Here is a 24,436-nt window from a genome sequence, read left to right as displayed (position 1 = left end):
GGCCTGGGCGTTGCTGCGACTACTTGGGTTCCCTGATCTTGGGGATGGCCAAGAAATAAAGGTGCTGCCAGCGGGCAAGCTGGTGGGGTCCACGGTTTGATGACCTCAGACAGCCCTGGCTGATGTTGGAACGTCATAGCACTGGCCAACCCCCACGGGGCGCTGGGTATATACCACCTTCAGTTTGACTATAACATGAGCTGACGGGCTGGTTTATCATTATGTCTGTTGCAGCAGACCCTCCGGTGGCCCGTGTCCCCTCCCCTCAGCCCCCCCCACCCCCGCTTTCACCACAGGGGGACAGTTCCTGCAAGATCTGAGTAACCTCTTGCTGACAATATCACATGTCAAGCCTGTACCACACATGCATGCATGCAGTTCCTCCCATGTTTGCCAACGCCCCGGGGCAGCCCAAAAGTGTGGGGCTAACGAATGGGAGTGTAATGGAGCGGCGGGGTGGCTCAGTTGGCCAAGCGTCCGACTCTTGGCGTCGGCTCAGGTCATGATCTCGCGGTTCGTGAGTTCGAGCCCCACGTCGGGCTCTGCGCTGATGGTGCAGAGCCTGCTTGAGATCCTCTCTTCCTCTCTCTCCGCCTCTCCCCTGCTCGCTTGCTCTCTCTCAAAACTAAATAAATAAATTTATATTAAAAAAAAAAAGAATGTGAGTATAATGACCACAGACAACATCAACATAACGCATGGCCCTTAATAAGACATATTCAAACTAGATATGTCTCCCCAGATTGTATGTGTTGAAAACTAACCCCCAGTGTGATGACAATCAGAGGCGAGGCCTCTAGGAGGTGATTAGGTCAGGAGCATGGAGCCCTTGTACATGGGATTTGGGCCCTTATAAAAAAAAGATGAAAAAGTAGGTGGTGGGTTCCAGAGGCAGGAATGGGGAGTTTGTGTCTAATGGGGACAGAGTTTTAGTCTGGGAAGATGAAAAGAGTCCTGGGGGCACCTGGGCGGCTCAGTCAGTTAAGCGTCCGACTTCGGCTCAGGTCATGATCTCATGGTTCGTGGGTTCGAGCCCCGCGTCGGGCTCTGTGCTGACAGCTCGGAGCCTGGAGCCCGCTTCGAATTCCGTGTCTCCCTCTCTCTCTGCCCCTCCCCCATTTGTGCTCTGTCTCTCTCTGTCTCTCAAAAATAAATGTAAAAAAAAAAAATTTTTTTTTTAAAGAGTCCTGGAGGTGGATGGCAGGGACCGTTTGCACGACAGTATGGTTCTATTTAATTCTAGTGAACTGGACCCTTAAACGTTGCTAAAATGGTCAATTTTATGTTAGGTCGATTGTGGTCATATTTCTGCAAGCAGTTGTGTAAAAAAAACACAACAACAACAACAACATCATAACCTCAATATAATTGTGAGAAAACATCAGGAGGGACACTCTCCAAAATACCAGGCCAGAACACGACAGAAATGTTAAGATCCCGGAAGACGAGCGAAGGCTGAGGGAACTTCACAGACCGGCAGAGACAAGCAGATGTGACAACTAAGTGAAACGTGGATGGTTTCCCGGATCAGATAAAGGACCCGGTGGGAAACCTGGCGAATCCTTTAGAAGGTCCCTACTTTAGGGGTGCCTGGGTGGCTCGGTCGGTTGAGCGTCTGACTTCAGCTCACGTCACGATCTCACGGTCCGTGAGTTCGAGCCAGGCGTCGGGCTCTGTGCTGACAGCTCAGAGCCTAGAGCCTGTTTCAGATTCTGTGTCTCCCTCTCTCTCTGCCCCTCCCCCATTCATGCTCTGTCTCTCTCTGTCTCAAAAATAAATAAACGTTAAAAAAAAAAAAAAAAAGAAGGTCCCTACTTTAGGGGCGCCTGGGTGGCATCCAGCTCTTGATTTCAGCTCAGGTCATGATCCCAGGGTTCAGGAGATGGAACCTGCTTGGGATTCTCCACCACCACCCCCAGCCCCCTCCCCTGCTCTCTCTCTAAAATAATAAATAAATAAATAAATAAATAAATAAATAAATAAATAAATAAAGACTCCAGGTTTCAACCCTCACCCAATGGAGACTGCGATCCAGTGGCTAAATAGTCATGCCTCCAGCTTTCGAATGGACGCTGTCGGGAGAAATCTTTATCCTGTGACCCCGGCGATACACCTTCTCTTGGCTTTTCCTCCTTCTTGGTCAGTCTCCCAGCTCTCTCCTGCTCCCTGGGGTCACCGCTGACAAGGACCACTCCCTACCCGAACTATAGTGAGGTTGCTCTGAGCTCTCTTCCCGCCCAGGCCTCATCAGCCTTGGCAGGCTGAGCCCCGTGTAGTAAGAATTCCCCCACCTCTTGAATAAAGTCTTTCTTGAGTAGAGCCTGTTTCACACTGCCCCTTGCAACTTTGCTTTGGCACCTCCCAAATAAACAGCCTGCACCCAAGTCCTTGTCTCAAGGGGACCCAAGCTAAGAGAATCCCTATGGAACAGATGAGGAAAACAAGGCACAGAGTAGTTAAGGAGCTCTCCCAAGGTCACACAGCCAGGGAATGGAAGAGATAAGCGCCAACCGGATGGCCCAGCACAGAAGGTGCCTTCCTGATGACAGCACTATCCCAACTCTGAGCGTTAAAGGATTCTCCTTATTTTTTTTCAATTTTTTTAATGTTTATTTAGTTTTGAGAGAAAGAGAGACAGAGTGTGAGCGGGGAAGGGCAGAGAGAGAAGGAGACACAGAGTCCAAAGCAGGCTTCAGGCTCTGAGCCATCAGCACAGAGCCCGATGTGGGGCTCGAACCCATAAAACGTGGGATCATGACCTAGGCCCAAGTCGGCTGCCCAACTGACTGAGCCACCCAGGCTCCCCGAGGATTCTCCACTTTAAATTTCACTAACTTAGTCCCAGATTTACATCCCCATAATTCCCTAATACAAACCGAAACAACACTCCCCTGCCAACTTATCTGAATAATGTGTGTAAGGCAGAGAAAAGTGACAGCTGGAAACCACTCCAATTTTCCTTACACATAACTGGGGTTGATTCACGTTGTCTTCTCCAAGACCTTCCCCCCCCCCAAAAAAAAAAAAAAAAAAAAAAAAACCCGAGTAATCTGGTTGGTGCTGCAGGATGCCAACTTTGTCGCATCTCTCTCTTACAACTTCTGCAATTCTCCCTCGAAAGCAACACACAGAAGCAGTTGTGGCAAAGCTGGAGTAGTAAACGAGGGATATCCCAAGAGAGGAGAAAGTTCGGGGCGCCTGGGTGGCGCAGTCGGTTAAGCGTCCGACTTCAGCCAGGTCACGATCTCGCGGTCCGTGAGTTCGAGCCCCGCGTCGGGCTCTGGGCTGATGGCTCGGAGCCTGGAGCCTGTTTCCGATTCTGTGTCTCCCTCTCTCTCTGCCCCCCCCCCCCCCGTTCATGCTCTGTCTCTCTCTGTCCAAAAAAAAAAAACAAAACAAAACACAAAACCGTTGGAAAAAAAAAAAAAAAAAAGAGAGGAGAAAGTTCGCTTTCTAAAACAGATGGAAGAAACCAGAAAAGAAGGGGGGGAGGGACGTGAAAGGGCAGCTTCTGGGAGAAAGGAACTTCAGTGTTCAGTGTTACGGAGTTCATTAACAAGCCAAGGAAGGAAAGAAGGAAGGAAGGAGGGAGGGAGGAAACTGCCGCTGTAACAGACCCCTCAAAAAATGTAGCAGTTTAGGGGCGCCTGGGTGGCTCGGTCGGTTAAGCATTAAATTGGTGGGTTGAGGGTTTGAGCCCCGCATCGACCTCTCTGCCATCAGCGAGGAGCCCGCTTTGGATCCTCTGTTTCCCTCTCTCTCTGCCCCTCCCTGCTTGTGTGCCCCTCCCATTCTCTCTCTCTCTCTCTCTCTCTCTCTCTCTCTCTCTCTCTCTCTCTCCCTGTCTCGGAAATAAACACTTTAAAACAAAGATGTTTTTACTGTAGCTAAAGGTCGGGGGGAATCACAAGGTCTGAGCAATGTGCTGGAGTTTCACATATATTTCTCCCCCTTACTCTCATCACACCATGTGAAAAGTGGGTTTGTAAGCCATTTGGCAGACTAGAAAAACTGAGGCTGAGTGGGGATATAATTTAGTCAGGATGGCACAGGCAGTAAGTGGCACAGGCAAGATTTGAATCCCTGCTTCTCCACCATGCAATGATGACCCAGTCCTTATCCTCAAGGGGCTTACAATTCCTAACTGTCTCCCAGCATCCATTCTCTCTGAATTCCTTTTAGTAATAGAACCTCTTGAATTTTAGGGGTGGGGGACGCATGGCCCCCCAGCTGGAAAGTACATTTCCCAGGAACCCTTGCTGCCAGGTGTGGCTGTGTGACCATGTTTGAGTCAATGGGATCCAAGCAAACGCGAGAGAAACTTGGAGGTCATCTCCTTAAACACAAGCTACCTGCCGTAGGCTTCCTCCTCCCCCTTTCTGCTGGTCGCAACTTGGAAATGGAGGCAGGCAAGCTCTTACCAGGTGGGCGAGGACAACCCTAGGGGAACAACAAGATGAAAGGAATCTAAGGTTCCAGATGACCCCACGGAGCCCAGAAAGAGAATTAATGCCCACCCCTACATGACTTTCTTTGCACCATGTTTCATTTTAATCACACATGTGGGTCCACATGAAATCTGTGACATGAATTAAGTGGAATTACATTTAAATAATTAAAGCTTGTTATAAGCATCCCATAAAGCCCAAAGCCATTCAACTGGTTACTCTTTTTTTTTTTTTTTAACGTTTATTTATTTTTGAGACAGAGAGAGGACAGAGTATGAACGGGGGAGGGTCAGAGAGAGGGAGACACAGAATCGGAAGCAGGCTCCAGGCTCTGAGCTGTCAGCACAGAGCCCGACGCGGGGCTCGAACTCATGGACCGCGAGATCGTGACCTGAGCCGAAGTGGCCGCTTAACCGACTGAGCCACCCAGGCGCCCCAGGTTACTGTTTAATTATGTGCAGGAAGGCACATAGGAAACTTCGGAACCTGGTGCAAATAGAAAAAGGCACCAAAGTATGGAAAGAGCCCAAATGTCCATCGAGGGATGAATGGATAAAGAAGATGGGGCATACATATACAATGTTGTCTTAAATATAGAGAACAAACAGAGGGTTGTGGGAGGGGTTGTGGGAGGGGGGATGGGCTAAATGGGTAAGAGGCTTAAGGAATCTCATCCTGAAATCATTGTTGCACCGTGTGCTAACCAACTTGGATGTAAATTATACAAAATAAATAAATTATAGGGGGGGAAAAAGGCATCCGCTCCGATAGACAAACTAGAAGGTACCCTGTCTCCAGCTTGGGGAACGCAGCTAAGCTGGATTTCAGCCCCTGAAATCCTGAGGGATGCCGGTGCCCTCAGCCGGGCATAACAGCACAGCCAACCACACACAGCGGGTTTATGTCTAAATGCAAAAAGGGGGGAGGGTCTTGTAGCTAAATAATTTATTTTTAATTTTTTAACATTTATTTTTGAGAGAGAGAGACAGACAGGATGCGAGCAGAGGAAGGGCAGAGAGAGACGGAGACACAGAATGTGAAGCAGACTCCAGGCTCCCAGCTGTCAGCACGGAGTCCTATGTGGGGCTGGAACCCACAAACCAGGAGATCATGATCTGAGCCAAAGTCTGAGGCCCAACTGACTGAGCCACCCAAGAGCCCCTAAATAAGTTTTATATAAAGTGAATAGTTGTCAGTGCCCTGAGGACGTTTTCTATTTAAAGAAATCCTGCTCTGAAGTCCTTTGAAGAGACTGCTGTCCTAATGGAATTAGTCACCACTGAGTCATTTCTGCAAAATTCAGATTCGTGATTTGGTCTAAGCCAAGATCTGGCCGGAGAAGTCAGATAAATTATAGATGCCATTAATAAATTATAGAGTACTTAAAGGCAAAAGAGGAAGGAAAAAATGACACGTGAAGGTAAGCGGGATTGACACCGGGAGTTCTTGAACGTGGTCTCCGCCCGCACCCAATCGTGGCCAGGATCCGCCCGCCGGTGGTTGTCATTTAATTAACTGTTAAGTGCTCCTGGGGATAGGAAATCAGCTTTTGTCCAGTTGTAAGGGAATGAACGAAGGGACGAGGAACAACCCGCAGAAGCTTCACCGAGTTTAGGCAAAAGACCAAACGTTAAAGAACAAGCAACGGGGACTCCGCGCGTTCTCGCCCCGCCCGGGTTGCCCGGACAACCGCGCCGGCGTCCGGGCTGAGCCCCCGGCGCGCGCGCCTGCGCCTGCGCAGACCCCTAGTTCTTCGCCTGGTTGCTCTGTTCCGCCGCCGAGGTCCTCGCGGAGCCGGGAAGCGGGGTCGCAGGAGCCCAGGAGGGAGAAGCACGTCTGAGCGCCCCCTTGGTGCCGAGAGCCCTTCGAGGAGCCCTGGAGAGGACCCCCGCCTTTCCAGGCTAGCCCCTTCCTTCAAAGCTTGAGACCGTGGTCCAGTTCTGCGCTCCCAGCCTCGGTTTCCCCGTTTGTAGTATGTGGGTTCACAGCCCCTGTCTCAGCAGCCGAAGAAGATCTAGAAAACTGGGAACAAGGTGGGCTCCGTGGGGAGCGCTCGCGAGCCCTTTGTGGCGGAAGTGGTGGGGGGAGGGACCCTCTTCAAACAGCCCGAGGAGGTGGGTGTTATCATTTTCCCCATTTTACAGGGAAGGAAACTGAGGCCCAGAAAAGGGAAGTGACCCGCCCAAGGGGTTCAGCTAGTGCCTGGGCAGGACCAGGAGGGGAAGATGCCCACCTTGGGGTAACTCTCAATGGAGAATCTGGGGGTGGGGTGAGACCTCTCTCTCTCTCTCTCTCAAAATGTTAAAAAATTAAATTCTTTTACCATTGTTCTGTGCCCCAAAGTATATGCTATACCGATTTTCTAATGATATGGAGGTTCTGGCCAGATTTTCTGGAAACTAGCTGTCCAATTGGAGTTTATGAAACCATAGATGATTGTCATGGACAGTTCAACTGAGTGGACCAAGCATTGGGCAAGAATCAGGAAACCTGGGGTCTGTCCCCATTTCTGTCATTACAGACTCTATGGCTTTGTCTCTCAACCTCCCTGGACTCACTTTCCCCCTCTGTCAGGTGAAGATACTGAGATGATTTTTTTTTTTTTAATGTTTATTTTTGAGAGACAGATAGCATAAGCCTGGGGTGGGGGGAGGGGGACAGCAGAAACAGAGAGGGAGACACAGAATGCAAAGCAGGCTGCAGGCTTTGAGCCCAACGCGGGGCTTGAACCCACGAAGTGGGAGATCATGACCTGAGCCGAAGTCAGACACTTAACCGACTGAGCCACCCAGGTGCCCCTGAGATGATTTCTAAGGGCGTGGAAATGCTCATATTCTGACAAGACCCCTCTCCCCACCTCGCCCTGCCCCTTGGAGTTATTAAAGCCACCCGCCTCCCTCCGAGGGGTTCTCTTCACCTCCAAATGTCTTTTGTTAACATCTCTCAGCCCCCCCTCCCCCCCGCCCCGGCCTGGTCCCTCAGACACATCCTTCAGAGTCCGTTTTTCCAGGCTGTTGTTACCACTCAGACAAATGCATTATTATCCCTGATTCTAACAAGTAAATTATGGTGATGTTTAACACAGCAGTGTCAGGGGCTTGTTTGTGGCAAATTACGGTGTTTAAGCACAAGATGCCCTGATGTTTCCGTGAGGAAAAATAAAATGAAGCTTAAAACTGGCCTTTTAAAATGCTCCCTGATGCGGTGCTGAACTGTAGAAATGTCCCAAGCATCCTCAGAAATTATTCTGACCTCGCTGGTGTTCAGACAAAAAGCCATAGATCATCCCTTTAATTCATTCTCTTCAGCACCCACCTGCCTTTCTGTGTATGTTGCAGTTGCCGGGTTGGGGTAACGGGTCAGAAGACTATACTCTCCTCAAAGAACAGGAACTGGAAATACGGAATTGAGATCCTGTTCAAAGGGAGTAAGTAATCTGCCCAGAACAATCCAACCTGAACCCATTAGAATGTAAGCTCGAGAGGGAAAAAAAAAAAAAAAGACGGTTTTGCGTATGGCTACATCCCCAGTGCTTAGAGCAAGGTTAGACACCTAGTAACACTCAGTAACTATGTGTCCAACTAATGAATGAACAAGGAGTCCCTGACATATATTTGGGTAAGTAACGACTAAAGGCGATCTAAACATTTAAAAAAAGTTTTTTAATGTGTATTTATTTTTGAGAGAGAGAGAGAGACAGGGAGACAGAGTGTGAGTGGAGGTGAGCAGAGATAGAGAGGGAGACACAGAATCTGAAGCAGGCTGCTCCAGGCTCCAAGCTGTCAGCACAGAGCCCGACGCGGGGCTCCAACCCACGAACCGTGAGATCATGACCTGAGCCGAAGTCGGGCGCTGAACCCACCGAGCCACTCAGGCGCCCCAAGGCGATCTAAACATTTTGCTTGAAGTTTGAGATTATGTTCTAGAAAGTATCAGTATACTAGACATCTCCCTGTCTTTTCGCCCCTTCCCCTCATTTCACACCTTTTTCTGTGTCTTGCCCCGCTCCCTCCCCCCCCCCCCCCCCCCCAGGACTCTCATTTGACAAAGCATCTCCTTCCTCACTGGGTCTGTGCACAGCAGCTTTCTGGAGGGTGACATTTACATGTGCTGCTGGTGGCAGGAGAAGGGATTTATTACATGGGGTGGGGGCAGTCCTGTGGTCCCTAAACCTGATTGCTGCACCCCGCCCCCACCCCCCACCCCCCCCACCCCCCCCCCCCCGCCATGTTACACTTGTTTGGAAACATCACCTAAAGGCAGATGATTCAGAGCAGGTGGACACAATGAAGAAACATCATTCGGAAATGGAACTTCACAAGCAAACTTTGTGCTGAGGCTTGCTGTCCCAAAGGGTCTGAGTTCTGTTTCTTACTTAGCCTCTTCATGTTTTTATTGGAATCCATCACAGAAGCAACAAAGGAACAGACTTCCTCTTAAGAAGTTTTCAATAGCTGGGCGGCGCCTGGGTGGCTCAGTCGATTAAGCGATTAAGCATCTGACTCGATTTTGGCTCAGGTCATGATCTCCCAGTTCGTGAGACTGAGGCCCCCCCCCATCGGGCTCTGCACTGGCATCGCAGAGCCTGCATGGGATTCCCTCTCTGTCTCTGTCTCTGTCTCTGTCTCTCTGCCCCTCCCCTGCTCACACTCTCTCTCAAAAATAAATAAAGAAGCAACAAAAAAATTGTCAATTGCGTTCATGGCTTTTGGACAACTACTTCTTAAGGAGAAGAGCCGTCTGTAGTAAAAATCTACTTGGCAAGTAGGGGGACTCCACTCAATTCCTTTCATATGTCATTTGTCTACACACAACGGTTATATCAAGCCTAACTCGCCAATATTTTCAAAAGATTTTAGTGAGGCGCCTGGGTCAGTTAAGTCCGACTCTTGATTTCCGCTCGGATCATGATCTCATGGTTGATGGGATCGAGCCCCGCATATATGACAGCTCAGAGCCTGCTTGGGATTTTCTCTCTCCCCGGACTCTGCCCCTCCCCCTCTCAAAATAAATAAACTTAAAAAAAAAGTTTAAAAATTAAAAGATTTTAGTTTGGGGGCGCCTGGGTGGCTCAGTCGGTTGAGCGGCCGACTTCGGCCCAGGTCACGATCTCGTGGTCCGTGAGTTCGAGGCCCGTGTCGGGCTCTGTGCTGACCGCTCAGAGCCTGGAGCCTGTTTCGGATTCTGTGTCTCCTTCTCTCTGACCCTCCCCTGTTCATGCTTTGTCTCTCTCTGTCTCAAAAATAAATAAACGCTAAAAAAAAAAAAAAAAAAAAAATTTAAAAAAATAAATTAAAAAAATAAATAAAAAAGATTTTAGTTTGTCCTAATCATGGTCTTCAAGATGATATGCTGGATACAATTCTTTTCTTTGAAGCCATTTCTCCTACAGACCATATTTACTAGCATAAATTGATACCGAGACTCAACCTTGAGGTGCCCTCAGATCCAGAAGTCCAAAAGTTAAAAGTACTGATCTTATTTCAGCTTTGATAAACCTCAATTAATTTATTATTATTTTTAATGTTTGTTTATTTTTGAGAGAGAGAGAGAGAGGCAGAGCGTGAGCAGGGGAGGGGCAGAGAGAGAGAGGGAGACACAGAATCCAAAGCAGGCTCCAGGCTCCGAGCTGTCAGCACAGAGCCCCACGCGGGGCTTGAACCCACAAACCATGAGATCATGACCTAGCCGAGGTTGGACGCTTAACTGAGCCACCCAGGCGCTCCAATATCAGTTAATTTATACAGTGGGATGAAGGGTGGGGGGGGGGGGGGGAGAGCCTATTTGTTAAGCCAAAGACTTCCAGTTCAACATCCTCAGAATCTAGACAAAGGACCAGGCATCATACTAACTGCCTTCTCAACGTTATCCCATGAAACCTCTCCAACCAAGTAGGGATCATTATCTCTATCTTTGGATAGTGAGACTGAGCCACACGGTAGTTAACAACTTGCCCCAGGTCCCCAAACTAAGAGGTCCTCTGTGGCCCATGAGGGTAAGGCCAGCAGGTGTCAGCTGCAGGGAAACAGGTCTCAGCTTTTTATGTCAAGAACTTCCAGGGGCGCCTGGGTGGCGCAGTCGGTTAAGCGTCTGACTTCAGCCAGGTCACGATCTCGCGGTCCGTGAGTTCGAGCCCTGCGTCAGGCTCTGGGCTGATGGCTCGGAGCCTGGAGCCTGTTTCCCATTCTGTGTCTCCCTCTCTCTCTGCCCCTCCCCCGTTCATGCTATGTCTCTCTCTGTCCCAAAAATAAATAAAAAACGTTGAAAAAAAATTTGAAAAAAAAAAAAAAGAACTTCCTGATGTTTAGAGCCTGCCCCTTGCACCCAAAGCTGCACTATGATGCCGGAATGCCCTTCCCAGCTCACAGCATTCTCTTTTCTTATTCGGAATGCTTTATAAGTACATCTGTGGGCATTTATTGCATTATTTCCCCTGGGTGGAGCCAAGATATCCCACTTTACACAAACAGAGATGAGATGATTCACTGAGGGTCCCCAGAGCTAGAATTCAGGTCCCTCCCTGCCACCCTGCCCAGACTGGCTAATTACCCTCCTCTCCCTAAGTCCCTAAGTTCCCTTGGCCCCACAGGCACTGGGCTGCATTTGACATCTTTATAGAACTGGCCTGCATTTGACATCTCAGGCTGATGTCTGGGTTCCATCACCTGCCTTATGCATGAGTGATAAGAGAGGCTCTATATGTCCCTTGAAAGCCAAGGATCCTCATACGTCCCCTCCTCTAAATATTACAAGTGGCATTTTGTGGTTTTTCCATCACTCTCTTCAGTCAGGTACAGGACTAGGATTCAAGCAAAATCCAGACGCGGTAAGCAAGACTGGGGTTGGACACAGTTCCACAGCTCCATCTTGTCCATCAGGATCTGTGACCATTACTCTGCCCTGTCCCACCGCCTTCTGCCTCGTTCCTTTTCATCCAGCTCAGGAGTCACCCCTCCTAGGGATCTTGCCTCACTCCTGCCCACTCCCAAACCACCACACTTGTCAAAGATTCCCCTGAGTTCCTGTAGCCCTTAGGCTTAACGCGTACAATCCGAAACAGCATAGCTCAGGAATCGGAGGAACAAGGTGTAGCATCAGCAGAATGAGATCCAATCTTCCACCCCCCACTAGCTGTGTGACTTTAGGCCAGTTACTTAACCCCTCTGGGCCTGTCCCCTCATCTGCAAACTGGGAATGATGGAGTATTCGTTTCCTAGGGGCAGCATTCCCTGAGATGACACATGTAAGTGAGCAGTGAGCCCTGGTGAATGATGCCTGGCGAGTTATGAGCACTCAATATGCGGCACCATGATCACGTGAGAACTGACTTGTGTGGGCTTTAGAACAGGGCTTGGCATTGAATAATGTAGTGTTAGTATTGTCATTATTTCTCACACTGTCCTGAATAAATTGCCAGTGGAAGTGGCTGCCTCATCAGAGGAAAGGGTGTGTCGTTTGCTTCTGAATCTCATACAGCAGGCACCTAATAAGTGGCTGTTGAATGACAAAGAAACAGATTCTGTTGGGCCCTACAGGGCATAAAAGGAAACTCAAAAGCCACCCTCCGAGACAAGGGCTGGTCCACTTCTGCAAAGGTAGTAAAATGTTTTAGACTGTGTGGGTCACACACTCTGTAGCAACCATTCAACTCTGCTCTTGGAGTGGGAAAACAGCCATGGACACGTGGGTAAATGAATGGGCACGGCTGTCTCCCAATAATATTTTATTTATGGGCACTTCATATTATTTTGAACTTCATGTTATTTTCGCAATTCATAAAAGGTAATTTTTTTTTTCCACAACCATTTAAAAATGAATAAAGATTTCTTAGATCGCTAGCCTTTGAAAAGCAGAGAGCAGGTTCGATTTGACCCGCGGGCTGCAGTCGGCCAACCCTCGCCCTACCTCTTCCCCTAACAAGACAGAGCTCCCAGGAAAGCGGGCCTCGGATTGGGCCAGGCAGAGTGGGTGGGGCCTGGGGGGGGGGGGGGGCTTCGTGTCGTCGCGCATTGGGAAGGGAAAGGCCGGATTGGTCCACTCCGTTTGGCAGTCGGCCAATCAAATCAGGGCGGCGCTGCCGCTTTGCCCCGCCTCGCGCTGGCGTCTGCGTTACGCGGGGAGTGCGCCACGCCCCTTGCGCGCTCGGGACTCACTTCCGGGCACTGGCACGGCGTGACGTCAGGAGGAGGGCAGGTAAGTACAAGAGGGCGGTGGGGGCGGTCAGGCCCGGTGAGGGCTGGGGGTCTGGTCGTTGCTTCACCCGACCTCGGAGCCGCTCGACGGGGTGAGCGCGCGGGGGGTTGTTGGGCACTGCGGTTGTGGGCACGATGTCCGGAGCCGGCTCCGGTCCCAGCCGCGACCTTAGTCCCAACCCCAGGCAGTTTTATGTCTGAAGGGCCTTTGGGTTTTCTTATCTGAAAGATGGGACCAGTGAGCCCCTGCCTCGCTGGGTTATGGTGAAGATTTAGATGCTCGTAAAATGGTTTGGCATGAGAAATAATCGAAAGTGCCAACATTTAACTCTGCATCAGGCGCTGTGCTAAGTCCTTCAACTCACTGAGCCTTGACAGCAACCTTATCAGGTTGATACTTTTATAAACCCTCCTTTACAGATGAGAAAACTCGGGCTCGGAGAGAAAGGCTTTGCCAAAAGTCAAAACCGCTAGCACGCGGACGAATCGGGATCCAAGCCCACGCGCTATGCCCTAAGCCAGTGGGGTTTATAATAACTCCTGGCACCAACGACTAGAAATTTCTATACATCCATCCTATAACACCCGCTCCCTGGGGTGGCAAAACCACTGTAAGAGCCCCAGCTCCTGTAAATGAGGTCCCCTGCGAACACTTCCAGCATCTTATTTCATTCACAGCAACCCCAGAAAGTCAGTCCGGTCACCCTCATGTACTCGTTACAGATGAGCAAGTCGAAGTTCAGGGAAGCTCCGACACTGGCTGAGGTCACCCAGTTAGGACAGGAGCTGGGATGCAGGCCCAGGGAACTGTATCCCAAGCCGGGGTGGGCACTTAGCATTGTTAGGTTGGAAGTGACCTTGGGAAAATCCGGTCCGAGGACACACTTTACAGATGAAGGATCTGAGGTGAAGAGATGTTCAGGGTCATGGCAGAACAGTTTAAATTTTTTTTCAATGTTTATTTATTTTTGAGAGACAGAGTGCAAGCAGGGAAGGGGCAGAGTGAGAGGGAGACACAGAATCGGAAGCAGGCTCCAGGCTCTGAGCTGTCAGCCCAGAGCCCAACGCGGGGCTCGAACCCACGGACCGCCAGATCATGACCTGAGCCGAAGTCGGACGCTCAACCGACTGAGCCACCCAGGCGCCCCATGAATGGTTTTAACTTCATAAATGTTTGGGAAAGAATCAAGAGGAGCATGATATTTTGTGATGGGTGACAACCACGTGAAATGACAACTTCAGTGTGATGGCATCCAGTCACGCCCACTTCCACATTGTCTACAGCTGCTTTACTAGCTATGATGGCAGAGTTGAGTCATTGGGACAGAGACAGCTGGGTCTGCAAAGCCAGAAATATTTACTCTCTGGTCCTTCATAGAGGAAATTTGCCAACCCCCGTTCTAGAATATGCTTCAGTCCCGGGGCGCCTGGGTGGCTCAGTCGTTTGAGGGTCCGGCTTCGGCTCAGGTCACGATCCCACAGTTTGGGGGTTCGAGCCCCGCTTCGGGCTCTGTGCTGACAGCATGGAGCCTGCTTGGGATTCTACCCCCACCCTTCTCCTCTCAGAATACATGAATAAACATTAAAAAAAAAAATCCAAAAACCTTGGATTTGATACCTGTGTCACCTGCACTAATTCTCACGGAGCTCCAGTCAGTTAGGAGTGGTTCATGCAGTCAGCATTCCTCGGGGGCCACATGCTGTCCCAGGTGCTGGAGGTACAGCACAGAGTGGCCTGGTGGAGGAGACAGACTGTAGACAAGTAAACCGACACAGGGTGATGTGATAGGGACTCCAGGGACAAAGTGGCTTTCGATCACGTGGTCAGATGAGGCCTCTGACACAGACGATGTTTGAGCTGAGACCTGTGACAACAGACAGCTGGTGGGAGAGCATGCATTCAAGGCACTTGGCCTGCACCTGCTGAGCCTTTGACGGCCTCCAGGAAGCCAGCATGACTGGAACAGAGTGAGGGACAGGAAGAGGGGTAAGAGGCGGACTTGGAGAGGCAGGCAGGGGCCCCGTAGGCTGTGGGGAGGGCTTTGGCTTGAATTCTCAAACCAAAGGGAATCACTGGAGGGGTTTAGGCAGGAGAACGATGTTTCAGATTTCTATTTTAAGACCTCTTTCTGGTCCCTGTGGGGAACACAGACCGTGGCAGTCAAGGGCAGAGCCAGGAGACCAGGGAGGAGGCAGCTGCAGTGGTCCAGGTGAGCCGTCCTGGGGGCCGTGAAGGATGAGAAGCGTCAGACGTGAAATACATGTTGGCTGGAGAGTGAACAGGACGCTCTCTCTCTACGCAGACAAACATCACTCTTTGGAGGGTCGTCTGAGCCACCGCCACACACAGCCCTTTGCAGGGAGGCCGTGGACCCTCCCCCAGGCTCCCCAGGAGGGCAGGACTAGGCAGGGAGGCGACACTCAGCAATCTGCAATCCGTGTCTCATCACCTCTTCGGATCAGCCGATCAGTCGAGGGCGAGGACCAGTAGGCAGCTTGCAAGATGGTGAGTAGACAGCCTCATGCTCACTGGGTTTTTCTTCTGGTCTTTGTCAGGCCCCCGAAGTAGCCCTTTCCCTCCTCCTCTCCAGGCTGTAAGGAGGTATTTCCAAACTCCGGATCATGATCTTTTTGGTGCATTGGTTCTCAAAGTTGGCATTGCACTAAAATCACCCAGGGAGCTTTTTCCTTTCCTTTTCTTTCTTTCTTTCTTTTTCTTTCTTTCTTTCTTTCTTTCTTTCTTTCTTTCTTTCTTTCTTTCTTTCTTTCTTTCTTTCTCTTTCTTTCTCTCTCTCTCTCTCTCTCTCTTTCTTTCTTTCTTTTTTAAGGAGGTGAAATTCAAACAACATCAAATTAACCATTTTAGAGTGTACGATTTAGTGGCATTTAGTATCTTCATATTGTCGGACAACCACCACCTCTATCTATTTCCAAAGCATTTCCATCTCCCCAAAAAGGAAATCCTATCCCCACGAGCAGTCCCTCCCCAGCCCCCAGCAACCACCCGTCTGCTTCCTGTCCACATGGACTTTCCTGTTTGGGACATTTCATGTAAGTGGAATCATACGCTATGTGGCCTTTTGCGTTTGGCTTCTTTCACCAAACACAATGTGGTTGAGGTTCATCCACGTCGCAGCAGGAGTCAGGACGTCATTCCTCTTTGTGGCCGAATAATATTCCACCGTCCAGATCGGCCGCATGGTGGGTCCCCATCCATCCGTTGAAAAACGTTTGAGTTGTTTCTGCCATTTGACTCTCGTCACTACGGCTGCTAGGAGGGTGCGTGCACAACGATTTGTCCAAACACCTGTTCCCAGGTTGCTTTTTAAAAGCCCGGGGGTCCGGGTGCCAGACCCTGGAGGAGCCCTCGTCAGGAGGGGCGGGGCCCAGGCGTCAGGATTTTAGAAACTCGTCAGGTACACACAACATTCGGCCAAGTCGAGACCCACTCCTACCTGGGTCATCAGGTCAATTTATTGGGCGGCTGCCAGCATTTAGAAAGTGAGACCCTGGCAGCTGGATAGGCGTTCTTTCCCGAAGCCCGTGCTGTGCTCTGGCTGTATGACATGCGTGTTTATGCAGCGGCTGTGTTAACGTGTCCTGCTGTCAGTCATGGTCCCCAAAACACGGGAAGCCCTTGCTTTAGCAGAGTCGGATTCTCTTGTAATTTTCCACTGTGACGACAGCGGCTCGCCAGTCCCCAAGTCACGGTCCCCGGTCCGACCCAGAGCCCAGGGCTTCTCTGGGACGTCCCTCAACCTCCCCCCCGATGGCCCCCCATCCGGGCCCTGCCCCTGCAGGCCTCCTGGAGGGCCCTCTCTGAGTCACATCTCTCTTCTGCTTTCCAGGGTGAAAGGAAAGGTACAAACAAGTATTACCCTCCGGATTTCAATCCCGAAAAGGTAAGGCCGGGTTCCCTTCCCTGTGTCCACGATAGCAAAGAGACTTCACAGAGCAGGGGCCACGTAGCACGGCATCCCCCCCTGACGTCAGGGCCACGGCTGCAGGAGCGTGGGTGGCCTCTGAAGTGTCACTGCCTCGCTGGTTTGCACTTGTCACAGGAGTCTCGGGACAGTCTTTTTTTTTTTTTTTTTTTTTTTTTTTTTTTAGCATTTATTCATTTTTGAGAGACAGAGTGAGAGTAGGGGAGGGGCTGGGGGGGGGGGTGGTGAAACACAGAATCTGAAGCGGGCTCCAGGCTCTGCACTGACAGCCTGACAGCAGTGAGCCCAACATGGGCCTCGAACCCACGAACCGTGAGATCGTGACCTGAGCCGAAGCCAGACGCTTAACCGACCGAGCCACCCAGGCGCCCCACAGGACGGTCTTTATTCCCCGTGGAAAATGGGGCTGTGTAGTCAGTGACCTTTTACCCTGGGCCCAGCGTGGCCCATTTCCTGCGAAGGTCAGAGTGAAGTCCAGCACATGGGCTGCGTCAGACCCCCTTTGCACTCTCAGCTCTGGCTCCTCTGCCTTCCTCTTTGTTCCCTGTGCTGTTCCCTCCGCCTGGAATCTCTTCTTCTCTTGACCACAGGCGCCTTCCCATCCTTCGGGTCTCTCCCCACAGGGGGCTTCCCTGACCCCCGTCTCGTTCTCTGTGGCGTCACCTAGGGCTTTATTTCTCATCGTAGCCGTTATAACTCTGGGATGCGCTATCCCTTCATAGGGATGTTGTTCTGTGTCCCCCTCTAGAATGTCCACCTGAGGGCAGAGACGTTCATCTGTCCCGTTCACAACTGTGGTCCCACGCTGTAGGTGCTCAGTAAGGGCCCGGTGAGTGAATCGGCGCATCCCAGCTTCGTGGTCCTGGGCACGTGACTGGCCTTTCTGTGGCACAGTTTCCCCATATGTCAAAAGGGGAAAATAAAAAACGGCCCTATGTCACAGGATCCTTGAGGGGTTGAAACAAGATGACACAGGGCACCTGTCTGGCTCAGTCGGTAGAGGTGCAGCTCTTGATCTCGGGGTTGTAAGTTCGAGCCCCAGGGTGGGTATAGAGATTACTTAAAAATAAAATAAGGGGGGCGCCTGGGCGGCTCAGTCGGTTAAGCGACCGACTTCGGCTCAGGTCATGATATCTCATGGTTTGTGGGTTCGAGCCCCACGTCGAGCTCTGTGCTGACAGCTCAGAGCCTGGAGCTGCTTCGGATTCTGTGTCTCCATCTCTCTCTGCCCCTCCCCACCCCCCTTTCAAAAATAAACACTAAAAAAGGTAATTAGAAAAAATTAAAAAATCGTAAAGTCACCTTTACAAAAAAAGAGAAGATACACACGTAGTACCCAGTAAACACTAACCAGTACTGACATCTCACCTGGTCTGCCCCACAGCACCAGAGGTGATGACAGTCATTGTCCCCAGTCGACAGATAGAGGAAACAGAGGCTGGAAAGCAAAAAGTGAGGTCACTCCCCGGGGTCATGCAGCTCTTTCAGCTCCTAAACGGAAGAACAGAGATTCAGACTCACATATTCCTGATTCCAACCCCACTTGCCCCACCAAGGCCTCAGTGCCTCACAGTCGGCTGTTAACACCACCCAAAGGACCTGAGAAAGAGGCCTCTCTCAGCCTGCGAGAGACAGCCTTGCTGTGCTAACCTGCTCCTGTGTCCTTTCCGTGCAGCATGGCTCTCTCAACCGATACCACAACAGCCACCCGCTACGGGAGCGGGCTCGGAAGCTGTCCCAAGGCATCCTCATTATCAGGTAAGACCCTGGCATCACCTGAGGATCCCTGCAATTGTGCCACCTGGCATCGGTCTCTGGGAGAATTCAGCGCCCCTGATTTTGCCCCGTTTGCAGGGCCTTAATGCCATAAAGCAGAAAGTCTCTGTATCAGTCAGCTGTTGCCGGGTAACAAAATGATGAACATGTATTATGTGTTGCTCCCAATTCTGCAGCTCAGCTGGATGTCTCTGCTGGCCTTACCTGGGCCTGGCTGACCTGGGCTGGGCTCTCTCATGCGTCGGGGGTCACCTGCCTGGGGGACTGCCTGGTCCGGCACGGCCTGGGCCAGCACGACCGGGCTCTGCTCCACACGTCTCTCATCCCCCAGTTGGCTAACCTGGCCGTGTTCACATGGGAGCACCCAGCTTCCAGAAGAGACTGGGCGGAGGCAGGCAAGGACTCTTGAGGCCACAGCCCAGAGCTGGCACACTGTCACTTCTGTCTCACTGATGGCCCAGTCGTGTTGCAGGGGGAGGGGCAGTTAGTTCATTCCACCTCTCGACAGGACGTGCTGCAGAGGCACATTGCCAAGGGCGCGGATATGGGGAGGAGAAAGAATCACGGGCACACTGCCGCTGAGCCAGGACAGTGGCCCTTCCCGCAGGGCTCTCCTTTTATTTCTGGCCCGTGCCCCCGCGGGCCACCCAGGAAAAGTAGCAGAAGCCAGCCTATGCTGCCTCAGAAGGACGAGCCCTTCTCTGCTTCGTGGACTCTGACCTCAGTCTCTATGGTCCATCGTGGGCCTGAGCAGATCCACTGACAAAATCAAGAGAGGTCAGAATGTCTTTGGAAAAAGAATCAAGATCGGAGGCCCAGCAGTGGCCTCAGGAAGCCGAGAGCTGAAGGTCACTGCAAAACACAAAACACCCCCGCACCTCCATGCTCCAGCCGCTCTGTTTGCTGAGCCCTCAGCTCACCTGTACGGTGTCTTTCCGTCACCCCATTATTCCTTCCATAACGGTGTCTCAAACTGGAAGCCTTGTCGCTCCCGTACACGAACGGCCAGGTCACGCGTCGCAAATGGAAGCACGGAGAAGAAATCCAGTGACAGTGCAGCAAGTTTCCTAAACTCTGGCTGGGCCGCTGCTCCTCCCCTCGGCTCCCCCCACCCGCCGTGGCCTCGGCTGGCGCGGGTGCGTGGACCCAGGGAGAGCCCGAGCACACCGGGCGCCAACGAGCTCTTTTCTCTTCGTGTAGGTTTGAGATGCCCTATAACATCTGGTGCGACGGCTGCAAGAACCACATCGGCATGGGTGAGCCCCGCCCACCCTTCCGTTCCTCGCCCCGACCCCGACCACTCAGCCCCGCAGATGGCCAGCCCCTTGGCCGCTGGGCCCAGGAGAGACCGTCTCCACCAGGGGCCCCCGATCAGGCTTCGGAGAGGAAACGGGCACCCGAGTGACTGGTGGGTTGTGGACACCTTGTCGCAGAGCAGTTAGGAGGCCCGGCCTTGCCACTTCCTAGCTAGCCGGACCTCAGCAAGTGACTTAGTCTCTGTGTGCCTCAGTTTACCTACCCATAAGACTCACGTGGTAGGAGAGCTGTGTGGCAGGCCAAGTGCATAACTCACGGCACAGAGTACCCACGAGGGCTCAGGACTTAAACCGCTGCTGCCTGTGCTGTGACCTTTAATATTGGACCCCTGTCCATGCCACAGATGGGCAGACAGACAGATGTGGGGCCACGGCCCCACTGGGCAGCTCTGAGATCTCAGGCAGGTGACATGACCCACCTGGCTTCCACGTCCTCCTCGGATACAGGGACCCTCAGCTCTTCACGCAGCGCCTGGCCCGGTGCAGCAGCTCATTCTGTAAACGGGAACGGTGGCCCTTGGCAGTAGGGGCTGGCCACTGTCACAGGGGCCACAGAAGAGCAGGAAGGAGGGGCTGGGCCGCCCCACTGCTACGGAGGATGAGTGAATCCTCCCCACCCAGTAGGTCCCCCTGATCAGACCCAGCCAGGGGCACCTGCCCCAAAGGCCCCCGGGTGCTCAGGGGACAGAAAGCAGGACGCGGCCTAACACCCAAGGTGGGTCACCCTCAGGGCTGTGAACCGAAGCAGCCACCAGGAAAGGGAAACTCAGACCATGCCACCCGCCAGCCCAAGCTCTGTTTTTGTGGTTTAAAGCTTTTTTTCCACCCCATAAGCGAGACTAAACCGGTCAAGAATACGAACCATCTAATCAGTGGAAAACCCGAAAATGCAGATGTTATTAGTGAAAGCCAACCCTCCTTGAACACCTGCCAAGGCCAGCCCCCATGCTAAGTGATGTGTGTGTATCGTCGGCCCCTGTAGTTGTCACCGCAGCGCCGTGTGGTGAACAGGATAGTCGTCCCTGTTGAATAGGTGGGGAAACTGAGCAGCCGACCTACGGCCACGTAGCTGGTATGTGCTGAAGTCGGTATTTGAACCCGGACCCTCCTGCCGCCACCCACACTCCTCTGTGGCTTGAGCACCTGTTGTGTGGCCTGGACACAGCTCTTTCCCACCTTGAACTTCAGGGCTCTCCAGAGGTGTCTCCCCTGCGGGTACACGGAATAGCACCCCTGTCTGCCCCCTGTCAGAGACGCTGGGGGTGGCCTAAACCTGAGCCTCCGTTCTTTCCCTGTCCTCCCAGGTGTTCGTTACAATGCAGAAAAGAAGAAGGTTGGCAATTATTACACAACGCCCATCTACAGGTAGGGGCAGCCTGGCGGGTGTCCCAGAGGGACACATTGGTTAGCTACAGGGTGAGGGGGCCACAAAGGAGTCGCAGTAGGAGGGCAGCCATTCCCTGATGGCCATTTGCAACGGTCCTTTCCTGGAAACTGCCCTGGTCTGTCAGTCCAGGCACATCCCTCTGGCTAGGACCCTCCATGGCTCCCACCTTCCTCAGACTAAAAAAAGCCTGAGTCCTCCCCACTGCCCACAAGGCCTTGCACATTCTGCCCTGTCCCGTCTGTGTCCTCACCTCCTTCCACTCTCCCCCTGAGTTCCCTCACACACACACCCCCCATTGAAGGCCCCCCACCTCGATGCTCTCAGCCTGGAATTCTCTTCCCCAGACATCTGCAAGGCTCCCTCTCCTTCTTTGGGTTTCTGCTCCAACACCACCTCTCAGGCCTCTTCCAGAGCAGCACTCACCCCCCAACACTGGTTGCTTGTGCATTTGCTGCGAGCGTGGCCCCTGCTGGGATGTCAGCCCCTCTAAGAGCAGGTTGGCGTCCTTCACCGCTGTGTCCTCAGCAGCCGCTGCCAAGCCTGCCGCAGGGCAGCCTCGCTCGGGAGGGTTTGTTGAATGCACGAAGGAGCAAACTCCAGACAGAAGGTCAGCTCTGGGGCGATGGGACGGTGTGTGTCTCACCCACAGCCATGACCCCAGACACAGAGCTTGGTGGGTAGCAGGTGCTCAGTGAACGCTTCCCGAATGATGCTCACCAGTGGAAGGAAGCAGGCGAGGGGTGACGGGTGGCCTGGGGCCGCCGCGGTGTCCTGACGTGCGCCCTGTGCCCACCCAGGTTCCGGATGAAATGCCACCTGTGTGTCAACTACATTGAGATGCAGACGGACCCCGCCAACTGCGACTACGTGATTGTGAGTGGCGCCCAGCGCAAGGAGGAGCGCTGGGACATGGAGGACAACGAGCAGGTGCTGACGACAGGTGAGCACGGGGGAGGGGTGGGCCCGGAGGCCAGCCCCGAGCCCGAGCCCGAGCCCGAAGGCCCTGCCGCATTCCCGCTGTGGCAGAGCATGAGAAGAAGCAGAAGCTGGAGACGGACGCCATGTTCCGCCTGGAGCACGGCGAGGCCGACCGGAGCACGCTCAAGAAGGCCCTCCCCACCCTGAGCCACATCCAGGAGGCCCAGAGCGCCTGGAAGGATGACTTTGCTCTCAACAGCATGCTGCGGAAAAGGTTCCGGGTGAGTGGGGCTCCCGCATGGCGTCGGGACCACGAGGGGGCAGGGGCCACCGACGTCGGAGGGGGGAGAATGCAGATGCGGCCCTGGCCCCACCACATGCCAGCTCCAGCTGGGCCATTTAGCCCTCTGAGCCTCAGTGTCCCCATCGGACCACGTCCCTACCTCGGGGCACCCACGGGAAGCCCCTGGCCCGGCAGCTGTTATTAAGCAGGTAGCCCCTTCCGGGGAGCCCCCACTCTGCCTTCCGCAGACTCTCTGAGGGAAAGAAAGCTTCGAGCTAGAGCACAGGTGAGGCCCAGCCCCACCAAGGGGGACAGCCGAGGCCCAGCAGGGCCCTGACCTACTACTCAGCTCCTAACACGTATTTCACGGGTCCACGCAGCCATCCCAGAACGGAGCCCCGAGATCATCAACCCACGCCCGCACGATTGCCAAAATATCTCTGCCGTACCCTGTGGTAAAAAATGTCTGCAAGGGGAGAGTCGCTTACGACGAAGCGTGGCCGTGCGTGTTTCAGTGTACAAGTGCCTGAGTGCAGAGTCGCTGAGGGCGCACGTACAGACCCCGACTCGCACCCCCGGGGGCACGGTCCTCCCTCGATGTCTGCTCGCGTCGCCCACTTGCTGGGTGGCTTCCACGTCCCAGGCACCGCGTGAGGCCCTTGCCTCGGATGAGCTCGAAGAGGAGGAAACCGAGTGGCGTCACGCACCCCGGGTCAGCGGGCAGGGGAGAGGCGGGTCTTCGACAGCCACCATACCTTTCCCCCACCCTGTCTCCCACCACACAGGAGAAGAAAAAAGCCATGCAGGAGGAGGAGGAGAGGGACCAGGCGTTGCAGGCTAAGGCGAGCCTGACCATCCCGCTGGTGCCCGAGACGGAGGACGACCGCAAGCTGGCCGCCCTGCTCAAGTTCCACACCCTGGACTGTGCGTTGGGGGGCCAGTGGGCAAGGGGGACCGGGTGGGCAGATACGGAGGTCCCCGTCCATGAGCGGGCCACGGCAGGCCAAGGCAGAGGGCGGCTGTGGACCTCCTTCCCTCTCTTGCCTCCCCATCCCCAGCCTACGAGGACAAGCAGAAACTCAAGCGGACGGAGATCATCAGCCGCTCCTGGTTCTCCTCCACCCCGGGACCCCGCGCCGGCAGCAGCAAAGCCGGCAGCGTCCTGAAGAAGCTGGCCCAGAACCGCAGATGCGCACCGGTCGGCTCCCCCATCACCGTAGAGGACCTGGGCATCGTGCGGCGGCGGTCCCGAGAGGCCTTGGAGAGCCTCCGGCTCGCCGCGGAGACCCCCAAGCCTGGGGAGCCATGGGTGCCAGAGGGGAACACCCAGGACAGGCCCGCATCCCCCCCAGACTGCTCTCCGGAGACAGCCGAGACCCCCAGGAGCAGGGGGCCTCCGGGGCAGGCGGGGAAACGTCCGGACAGACCCCGGTCCCCACCAGGCCCCTCTCAGGAGGCAGCCGCCTCCCGGGACACACCACACCCGGGCACCCTCAGCTCCTCCCTGGTGGCCGATTACTCCGACTCAGAGAGTGAGTGAGCAGTTCTGGGCACTGGACCTGCTCCAGGGGCTGCGACCCAGCCAGGAGGCCCCTCCCGGACTGCAGCCTTGCTTGCCCCCCAGCCCTCCGAGCGCTCAGACGCTGTCCCTCCCGAGACCTCGCCTTCCTGCAGCAGTGGAGCTATTTATTTGGTCCTGGAGAGGCTGTTTGTGCCTTGTGGGACGACATCCCAACATTAAAGCCCTGCTTCTTTGTCCCTGCCTCGGGTTGCTAGATGGGCCCAGGGGCTGACTCCCCCCGCACCCCACCACCCAGCTAAGCTTCGCAGGACCCTCACCAGCCAGCGTGATGCTACGGCCACAGCCACGATCCCCGCCCAGCATGAGGGTTTCAGTGTGGTAGCCCAGGTTGGCCTGCAATCAGAGCGGACTTCCCAGAGGACGCAGTACAGTCTGAGTGCGAAAGGTGGAGGGGGGACCGGGCAGCAGGAACCGCACAGCTAGGACTGGGAACATAGGACGTGTCTGAAGCAGTCAAACCTGGAGCATGCAAGTGTGGGGTTTTTGTTCTCCCCAGCCTCTAGGGATGCCTTGGAAAGGTCACAAAAAGGCCCTCTCCCCTACCCCCTTCCCTGCCATGGTGCATCTTTTGGAGGGAACTGGTAAACTGA

At 53.5% G+C, this 24,436-nt stretch overlaps 1 protein-coding gene across 7 annotated transcripts; it reads left to right on the top strand.

Moving 5' to 3' along the window:
- The first annotated feature begins 12,624 nt into the window (after nucleotides 1–12,624).
- YJU2B (YJU2 splicing factor homolog B) lies at nucleotides 12,625–24,020 on the top strand. Of its 7 annotated transcripts, none has more exons than XM_058727804.1 (11): nucleotides 12,625–12,641; nucleotides 14,792–14,850; nucleotides 14,944–15,146; nucleotides 16,489–16,542; nucleotides 18,260–18,342; nucleotides 19,561–19,616; nucleotides 20,981–21,041; nucleotides 21,861–22,003; nucleotides 22,090–22,262; nucleotides 23,050–23,188; nucleotides 23,323–24,020. In XM_058727804.1, exons 3-11 carry the CDS (start codon nucleotides 15,144–15,146, stop codon nucleotides 23,802–23,804), a joined length of 1,194 nt encoding a protein of 397 aa, XP_058583787.1. In that variant the 5' UTR covers nucleotides 12,625–12,641; nucleotides 14,792–14,850; nucleotides 14,944–15,143; the 3' UTR covers nucleotides 23,805–24,020. The 7 variants fall into 7 exon arrangements, 6 of the variants coding, with proteins under 6 accessions (XP_058583787.1, XP_058583789.1, XP_058583785.1 ...); XM_058727802.1 differs by lacking the exon at nucleotides 12,625–12,641 and adding an exon at nucleotides 12,657–12,732; XM_058727803.1 differs by lacking the exon at nucleotides 12,625–12,641 and adding an exon at nucleotides 12,761–13,030.
- The last annotated feature ends 416 nt before the right edge of the window (nucleotides 24,021–24,436 follow it).

Source organism: Neofelis nebulosa, chromosome 4, assembly GCF_028018385.1.
Source record: "Neofelis nebulosa isolate mNeoNeb1 chromosome 4, mNeoNeb1.pri, whole genome shotgun sequence".
Lineage (NCBI taxonomy): Eukaryota > Metazoa > Chordata > Mammalia > Carnivora > Felidae > Neofelis > Neofelis nebulosa.
The sequence above is the reverse complement of the archived record's forward strand: the minus strand, read 5'-3'. Positions and strand labels throughout refer to the sequence as shown.